Here is a 9940-nt window from a genome sequence, read left to right as displayed (position 1 = left end):
AGGAATTCCTCCGGGTTGGCAGCATTATAATGGTGTCTTCTCTCTCTTTCCTGTAATATCATCCATTTATAGGTTGGAATGAAGGGTAGTGGTCAGGATAATGATGGAGCTTGGGAATGGGGGAGGGGGTGTATTGAGTAATTGGCTGTCCTTTGGGAAAAAGAAACAGAAGAGGGGGGGTGGTTGTTAGAAATGAATGGAGAATGTGTTATGGCTCTAAGTCACTTGGCTAAGGTCATGCTCCATGCCTGCTACTGTTACCCCCATTTTCCCTCCTGGAGCAATAGTCCTTCATGTTCAGTGGCTTTTCCCTCGACATGTTAACCACTGTTGTACAGTATGTACAGTATATTACATCATACTGCAACAACATTATTTTACCGCTAATCTTGTTACAGCTGTGGAATTTTTTGTCATCTCCACTCAAAGTCAATTTATTCCCCCTTTTTGCCATTGAATTTAAAGAGCCTGTGACAGCATCCCAACAACTGTTGTGCAATGAAATATTGGGCTACTAGTCATCTCGAACCGTCAGTTTAAAAAAGAAAAAGCGATACCGTTCCGTTAAATATCAATAATTTGGAACATCGCGGGAAATTCCTTCGACTCATTTTGAAGTTTTGGGGGAAGCCGGAAGTGACGTCAATGCGGGAACGCTTCGAGAGCCAAACACTGACAAAGTGTGTTGTCATGCGTAGAAATGGTGAATTAATGAGATTAGGCACGTTAATAACGTTTTAATGAAGTTGACTACAGTATATTCATATTTGTCAGTGCTTTCATGTCAATTCGGCGACATAAACATAAATGATCGTGGTGAAGATGATGATTACATTAGGATTAAAAATCGGGAGTGAGAGCTGCTGAATTTCCTCCCGTCGGATGTGATATAAAAACAAATCGATTATTTTTGTAGTTAACTCAAGTGGATGAAACTACATTTATTAGTGCTTTCATGTCAATTCGGCGAACATATGATACATTAAATGACCATGAGGATGATGATTACAAATCGTTTGTTTGAGCCGGTCTGCATTTCCTGATGAGAAAACAAACCGATGCTTTTTGTAGTTGTAGTACACCAACAACATGGATTAAACGTGTGGTTTTTTTACCACAATGTTGGGGAAATTAATGGATAAAATGCACGGATTATTATTATTATTCCCACTCCGATCGGGACACTAGGTCCACCGTTTCCCCGCAGCGAGGCTCCCCCCGTTGACAGTTTACGTGGGCTGGGTGCAGTGGCGAACTGGCCATCGGGACGAATCCCGATGGGCCGGTACCGAAGTGGGCCGGTCGGATAAGTAACTAGCACATCCCCCATAGGCGGCGTGTGAGGCTCAGGTTTGAGAAGGCTAAATAACTTCTTTTACCTGACGCTGCCCGCCTCCGGCGTCTAGAGAAAAGAGATCAACTCAGTGTGCGGAGTTTAAATCTCTCAAGTCATATTACAGGATAAAGGAAATACAGTTTAAACTGCCGTATGCAGAGAAGACGCCGACGCACCTCATTCCTAAACTTCTAACAGATACAACATAAACCGATCCTTCAGCCTCATATGGGCTCTCAGACACGTTCAAAAGTAAACTGTCATCTCTGTCTGAGCTTGCTGCTGTGTGCGCCGTCGTGCGTTTACATGCAGAAGCTGGGATCCTGAACGGTGCAGCTAGAGCGCTGTGCCCGCAATGACGTCACCCATCATTTGGCGGGACTTGAAGAATCCGCGATAAGATCCAGAAAATTGTCAACATTGAAGGCAGATTAATGGTTATCAAAGTACAAATATTCAAAATCAGTTCAGTAACGGTTTTCAAGGGGACAATATTTACTCAAATTGATGGGTTTGGATGATGGGGGAAAACCGTGTCACAGGCTCTTTAAGGAAGGATCTGCTCATATTCAAGCCCCTGACGGTTTAATTGTGCCTTGAAATACAAAGCAGCTTTACCATGCAACAGGCATTGGTTAGTGTAACTTTAAAGTACGGAAGCTCACTCACTGTGTTCGGCCCACTGTGTTTTTCCCATGCATTTATGGGCTCATTATGAGCAGCGGCACAAAACATCTAAACATCTGCTTTGGATTTTTTAGAAGTCAGATTTCACACAGGGCTGCACATTCGTCCTGTATCCTTTTCATTAACCTTCAGGGCACTGACAGGAAGCGTCCTGGGGATAGCAGTATTGTTAAATAACGTCTTAAACTTGTCTCCGTTGGTCTGTGGCCAGCATTGTTCAGTGTTTTATTGAAATGTTCTCATTTAGTGATTGGACTGCTCCGCCTGTCCACAAAACGAGTCTAGACCACGTTAAATGGGACAAAAGTAGAAGGACATTACTACTGATTAGTAGGATAACAAAAAGTTGTTAATAATCCCTATAAACCACATAAGGTCAAACAGACAAATAGGAAAATACCACATGCATTTGTTCAGGAAAATGCTGGGGGTGGTTCTATGGTATTCATGGTTTTAGCCTCTCATTTGCTGACCTCTGTCCATTCCCCACGTATGATTATCTGACCTAAACAATCTGTTTGTGTCTCCTATTTCATCCCCTCTCCCAATCTGCCTTTCTAATCTAAACAAACCTCTTGGGTTGCTGACCTTTAACCTCACCCTGTCATCACTATTTTCTTCCCACTTGAATCCTCTTTTGGCTCTTCCTTACCCCACCTTGACCTTTGACTTCCGTATCTCCCTCTCTACATCTGACAACCGAACATTCTTGGCTCAACAGTGGAGCGTAGCCCCGTCAGTAACATTGAGGTTTTCAACCCAACTACCAACACTCTGAACGTTCGCTGGGAGGCTGCCACGGGCCCGGTCCAGGAGTACCGGGTGGTCTACTCTTCTCTGACTGGAGCTGGGCCCTCTGAGTCGGTGAGTTTCCAACCACTGTGTCGGAAGCGATGCACTTTAGCACATATGCATGAAAACATTTAGAGTTGGTGTGCAATAGCAACCCATCAATGACAATGACTATTCCCCCTAAATCATTGCTCTACACACACAAACACTAAGAGTTTAAGGAGAATTACAGCACACCCGGATGGAGGTGTGAGCACATGTCACCCAAGCAGAAACCCATTAAAATGTTTGACCAGCATTTACAGTCTACCATATGTGATCAGGAATGAAACGTCCATTAGTCTGTTCACCAAATGGTCAATGTGAGTGTGTTTGTCAGCACTTACTGCCAGTGGAATTCCTTCCTTTAACACACTGCTAAATATTTGAATCAAGACTGCTTTCATTAAATCCCAACTACCGTTCTTGACACGATATGTGGCATCTGGAACCAGTGAGCCCTCATCTCTCTGGGTTGCTAAAAGAAGGAACTTTTGAAATGTTACCGCCATTAGCTTTCTCCAGCATCTGCCGGAAAGACTGCACCATTAAGAACGGTTCCTTCACTGGGACTCTATGGTATTTGAAGAGTGAGGCATATTCCAGTTTATTCATAGAGACATTTGCGCACATTTATGGCAAGCCCAGGCCTTTTCCGTGACTGGAGCCAATGTGGCCACCTGCAAATTTAACACCAGCTGGAGATTTGTTGTGAGAATTCTAAGCTTCACTAAACTCGCCTGTGATGTTATGTCTTCATTCTGAGAATTTCAAGTACCTCTTTAAATTATACACATGGACAGATGGGAGCGGCCTGTAGATAAAAGGACATTGTTGTTGCAATGAAACAATAATAAGCAGATTCCTAAACCCATTTGCTGGTCTGACACTCACATGTGTTCCATCCCTCACACACACCCCCCCCCCCCCCACACACACACACACACACTTTCCTCCAATGCTATCGTAAGCACCTACACAAGAGTTAATCCCTCCCGCTGCCTCACTCATTCTCAGAGGTTATCATCAGCCCTTGAGGAATGCTGACCTTACTCCATCCAAATTAGTAACTAAGAGACAGGGAGCAAGTTAGGAGGTGGCTCCTATATAATCAGCTGCCCTCACTGTCGGGTTCAAAAGTAATGCCGCCTGTCAAACATCAATGGCTCTACCTTTCACTTGGTGCTGACAGCAAAGGCCTGTTTAGTCAAGGAAAGGTGTCAGGGAGAGTGTTCAACACAGACAGCTGTTATATAAATAAACACATTTGCTATTATCTTTGTCTAATTGTACTTGTTTGTTAAGGATTTTAGTCTAAACCTGGAGCCCTGAAACTCTTGAAAAGTGTATTTTTCTGACATGCCCGGTGTCTTCATACAGGTTCTGGTACCAGGGAACAAAACTGAGGCTCTGCTGCTGCAGCTGCTCCCAAATACTGATTACAATGTCGGAGTGGTCGCGCTGTATAGCGACGGCGAAGGACCTGCTATCAGTGATGCTGGAAAGACACGTAAGAATCTGGGGGTTTAAAGAACAATAAACAACATAATGTATTTCTACATTTAGCCCCATTATTTAGCATGCAAAAAGACATATGTCGATGTTTCGAATGTACAGCACAAACACTCTTTTTCTGATGTTTCCTCACTCAGTGCCCCGCAGTGGCCCAAGGAACATGCTTGTATATGACCCCACCACCAGTACTCTCTCTGTGAGCTGGGAACACGCTGTTGGTCCCGTCACAGAATACAGAATCACCTACGCCCAGACAACAGGAGACCCCATCGAGGAATCTGTAAGCATGTTTAAAATCCTACATAGTTTTACTGCTGCTTGTGATTTGATAAATTGTTGTTTTAGATTGGCTGTTATCAATTTTGTCTGATGGTCCTGAGTCATAAAACAACTCTAATAGGTCTGAGATATTAATGCAAATGTGTCCCTCATGTCCATCTTGATTTATTGTTTATTTCTATATAGACTGTTGTACCAGGAAACAGAAACAATGTGGTCCTGCAGAACCTGGATCCAGAGACTCCTTATAATATCAAAGTGACTGCCATGTATGCTGACGGAGCAGGAGGAGAGCTGGAAGGAGATGGTCTCACATGTAAGAACTTTTCAATCTATGGGTTTGAACTGATACAGAGATCCTTTAAGGATAGGAAACTAAGCATACTGACATACATGTATTACATATACCATGAAGTGCACACACACATGAGTGAGGAGTCCACAGTGGAACATCTGAATGGATTTACCCATTAATTAGGATCATCAATCACTGTTGCAAAAAGTGGAGGAAGTGACATTCTTGACTTGTCCTGAATGCCAAATGCACCAAGAGACTCTGCCAGGTAATTATGAACTGGCTGTCCTCCAATCAGAGAGAGCTCATGCCTCCAGTGTTGGCCTTGCCTTATTTTGCCTTTCAAACAAAAGAAGCTCTATTACATATCACAATGCCTCTCCGCTCCTCTTTTTTGTAATTTCTCTGGCGTTGTTACATTTATCATCCCTTTGATCACACCTTTCATCCATCATTCAAAAGTCATAATAAGAATAATAAAGTAATAACCCTGCTGACAAGATGCTGAAATGACACCCCATTGCATAAAAAAGAAGCCTTTGTTGACTGTGCTTGTTTCCAACAGTGGGTATGCTCGGCCCCAGGAACCTCCAAATCTCCGATGAGTGGTATACCCGCTTCAGGGTGTCTTGGGACGCTGCCCCCTCCAAGGTTACCGGATACAAACTTGTCTACCAGGCTGAGGGTATGGACAACTGTCTTAAATATACATATATGAAAGTTACATATATATATATATATATATAATCAGAGACTTTCTTTTTAATACAAACACACATGGAGACTTTTTAAAATGTAAGTGTTTTCCTTTCAGGCTCTGATGAGTCCTTAGAGGTGTTTGCTGGAGATGTGACCACCCACCAACTGCACAACCTGAAACCTGGAACCACCTATGACGTGAAGGTGCTGGCACAGTACACAACAGGTCTCAGTGAGCCTCTCATTGGACCAGGAACCACATGTAAGCTGATCATTTATTACTTTACAGTTTTAACAGCACACAATGTAATGGATTCTTCCAATTTTGACTGCCAATCAATCCATGGTCAATATGTACTGAGATAAAGGTTTCCCTTTAGTGTACCTGAATGTGACCGACCTGACCACCTACAATGTTGGGTATGAGTCCTACTGCATCAGATGGACCCCTCACAGAGCAGCTACGTCCTACAGACTCAAAGTCAATCCAATTGATCGTAAGTGCTTAAACCCAACGCACTATAAATGCATTGTTGATGTTGGAGCAACCTGAATTTGTCTAATCTGGATTATTTTCTCCTCCTCTAGAATCCAAGCGTGGGGCTCAGGAGATCACCGTCAGAGGCTCAGAGAGTAGCTACTGCTTCGATGGCTTGTCCCCTGACTCTCTCTACGATGCCACAGTGTTCGTCCAAACCCCCAACCTGGAGGGACCTGGAGTCGGTGTGAAGGAGAGGACATGTAAGATCATCAATGCTAGTTTCATGCTAGCTACTGTAACCTCTAATTTATTTTGGAGTTACACGAATGTGCGTTCACAATCCACAGTGTAGTATATCATTGTCAATTGTTCACACTTGTTTCTGTTTTGTCGAGCAGTGGTCAAACCAACAGAGGTGCCCACCGAGCCTCCAACCCCCCCTCCTGCAGCAACATTCCCCCCTGCACTCGATGGTGAGAAAAGCCCAGTCATTCTTATAATCGTGCTTAAATAATAGTACTTTGATTTAGCTGAGATAAGACTTTTTGTTAACACCGTTGTACCTGCGCCATAGTTTGCAAGGGTGCCAAGGCAGACGTGGTCTTCCTCATTGATGGTTCATGGAGTATTGGAGATGATAGCTTCAACAAGGTCATCCAGTTTGTCCAGAGCATGACCGGAGCCTTTGAAGAGATCAGCAATCGCGGCATGCAGGTCAGCACAAACCTTGAATCCATCTTCAATGTTTATTTCTTTGTACAGACAAACTGACAATTTGCAATACTTTGAAATATCTACTTTGTGTGTGTCATTTTCACTTTCATCATTTGTTTTGTTTCCTTCAAACAGGTTTCATTTGTGCAGTACAGCGACGATGCCAAGACCGAGTTCAAGCTGAACACCTACCAAGACAAGGGTGTAGTGATATCAGCTATTCAGAATGTGCGCTACAGAGGAGGAAACACCAAGACAGGTACACCACTTGAGCTGCAGTTTAGCAAACCAATTGTTCTAGATGTGATGAATTCCAAAGACTTTATGTTCTCTCTTCCTTCTCATCCTCCTCCTTCACCCAGGCGTTGCTCTGAATCACGTCTATGAGAAGGTGTTCACCTCAGACAGTGGCATGAGGAAGACCGTCCCGAAGGTGCTGGTGGTCGTCACAGATGGCCGCTCCCAGGATGACGTTAAAAAGAGCGCTGAAAAACTGCAGCATTCTGGTGTGGAATATAATGAATCACTGCCGAGCTTTGTGTTTCGGTCTGTGTACTGTACTGATTATACTCTGTGTAGCAGAGCTGTTTTGAATGATCCATATCCCTGTTAGCACCCACACTTGATTTCCTCCATCAGAGCCACCGTTTTATCGCTGACTTAATACACTCTTGTAACAAACAGTGGAGTGATAAATTGCCTGTGGTTATTGGAGGCTTAACAATGGTCTCTGATGTTGTTGTGTGTGTTTGTGTGTTTTCCCTACGCAGGCTACAGTGTGTTCGTAGTTGGCGTGGCCGATGTGGACATGTCAGAGTTGCGACTTATCGGCAGCAAGCCCAGTGAGAGACATGTGTTCGTGGTCGACGATTATGACGCTTTTGCCAAGATCCAGGACAACCTGATCACCTTCATCTGTGAAACAGCCACTTCCAGTAAGGCAACCATCAACATACCACAACAACAGACATTAGTTTTTCGCATTCGGAGAGGAAAACATTGCTTTTTAATTAGATTCTTTCACCTAAATTGTGGTCGATAAGTGCACCTACAGAGGCAACATGAAGCTTACCTATTGCTGCACATTCAAACTGGTACACTGCCATGAAATGTACGAACACACACAAATCACTGTCTTTAAGCCTTAATCTGTTTTTCCAACCCTTTAAAACTATTTGTCCTGTTTCAGCCTGCCCTCTGATCTACATCAATGGCTTCACAACACCTGGTACGTATACAGCATACACCTTACCCTCCACAGCTTTTATGCTAGTTTTAAGATTGCCATTTCCATTTCCATGCTCTTAACATGTCTCCTCATTTGATCTCTTCTAGGCTTCAGGATGCTGGAGGCTTTCAACATCACAGACCGAACATTTGCTGGCGTGAATGGCGTATCCATGGAGCCCGGCTCCTTTAACAGCTACATTGCCTACAGGATGCACAAGGATTCCTTCCTTAACCAGCCCACCAAGTAAGAGCTAGAGACTAACAAGTATGTGTGTGTCAAACAGAGGGAATGTAAGCCTCACCAAGTGTATATTCCCAGCCTATTGGTCTTATCTGCTGTGCATCCTGCCCAGCCCTCAGTCATTACTCATAATAATGTTCCAAAGCCTTTAAAGCCTGGGGTTTCCCCAGTGCCCTTTGGCAAAAGCCCACAGTCTTGTTTGTTGTTGCAGCTTGTGGTGTATAAGGTGCTAGCAGGAACACACACAAATGTGGTCGTAGAATAACATTTTTTCGGGACCAGGCCCTCCTCCCACCTGGTAGCAAACAAATCACCCCTGGGTCAAGAGCTGTGTCCCTTTATTGGGCCTCATTTAAGTGGTGTTAGGAAATTGCTGCGGCAGTCCCTAAGTCTCTTCAACATACTTTGTTAATATGTTGATAATGATGCGTACTTTGTGTGCGCACAAATGGAAACACTTCAAACTGCAGCAAACTAGAGGGGACAGGAAATACCTTCAATACGTGGGCAATTTCTGCAAGGCCGGGGAGAAAACTGGCAATCATTTACAGGTTCTGCACCTCGGACAAACCAGGAACTGTATAATAGTAGAAATGTAATAGTCTTTTCTAGTGAGATATTCTGACTGCTTGTGCATTGAGGGCACAGCTCTGACATGGTAGGATAGAGGGTGTCGTTTTTCTCATACTGATATTCTGAACAATCTGTGCTGTTGTATTTGCTGTAAAGTGTCTCTACTGTAGGCTATTTTTATTATATGTACACAGCACTTTGGCTCGACCAAAAATCGTTTATAAATGTGCTATATAAATAAAACTTGATTTGATGGTATGTTTTTTTAATCTAACAGGGAGATCCATCCGGATGGTCTTCCCCCATCCTACACCATCATCCTCCTCTTCCGCCTGCTGCCAGACACAGGCTCCGAGCCTTTTGATATCTGGCAGATTTCCGACAAAAACAACAACCCAGAGGTCGGGGTCACCATCAATCGTAAGCTTCTCATCCTGTTGTGGCTGAAGCTGCTGTATCTGACCCAACAAAGACACAGCTGTACACTCTTTATTAGCAACTTAAGCTGCTCACTTTCCCCCTATTACCACATTTGTCAATATCATAGACAAGTGTAGGCATATTGAAGTAAAACAAAAAACACAATCACATTCAGATCCTTTATTTGGCTCTTCTTCAATACTGTGTAAGAGAAAGCCTTACACATGTGGTAAATGCATGCAAATAATTACGGACATGAACCAAATCCCTCCAGGCCTTCCCTTCATCCTTATTTGCTCTCTATTTGTCTACAACCATGTGTTCTCTTAAGTCCTGTCAGCACTTTGCATGCCACAGCATTGTAACACACTGTCAGAGAATAATCAAAGGCTCTTTTCTTTCCAGCTTCCAGCAAAACAATCTCGTTCTACAACAAGGACACCCGAGGAGACATCCAGAAAGCTTCGTTCAATGAGGGGCAAGTGAAGCAGGTTTTCCACGGGAGCTTCCACAAGGTAAACACAACGCATGATTCTTACAGAGAGGAGTCCCTCTGCTCACAACATAGTGATATTATTAAAATGTACTTTAATATGTCACACTGGGAATCTTTTGTGTGTATCCTTTCAGAAATGGTGA

At 43.6% G+C, this 9940-nt stretch overlaps 1 protein-coding gene across 1 annotated transcript in view; it reads left to right on the top strand.

The window, feature by feature from the left end:
* Nucleotides 1–9940, top strand: part of LOC117467689 (collagen alpha-1(XII) chain-like) — a 67153-nt gene that overhangs the window by 42035 nt on the left and 15178 nt on the right. Inside the window, 17 exon segments of the mRNA XM_034111503.2 lie at nt 2745–2887; nt 4235–4364; nt 4507–4649; nt 4835–4964; nt 5509–5628; nt 5758–5904; nt 6023–6139; nt 6231–6383; nt 6522–6596; nt 6698–6837; nt 6973–7096; nt 7200–7343; nt 7608–7772; nt 8027–8065; nt 8173–8311; nt 9159–9301; nt 9707–9816. Coding sequence (XP_033967394.1) covers nt 2745–2887; nt 4235–4364; nt 4507–4649; nt 4835–4964; nt 5509–5628; nt 5758–5904; nt 6023–6139; nt 6231–6383; nt 6522–6596; nt 6698–6837; nt 6973–7096; nt 7200–7343; nt 7608–7772; nt 8027–8065; nt 8173–8311; nt 9159–9301; nt 9707–9816 — 2162 coding nt within the window.

This window comes from Pseudochaenichthys georgianus, chromosome 22, assembly GCF_902827115.2.
Source record: "Pseudochaenichthys georgianus chromosome 22, fPseGeo1.2, whole genome shotgun sequence".
Lineage (NCBI taxonomy): Eukaryota > Metazoa > Chordata > Actinopteri > Perciformes > Channichthyidae > Pseudochaenichthys > Pseudochaenichthys georgianus.
This window is presented reverse-complemented; position numbering and strand designations above follow the sequence as displayed.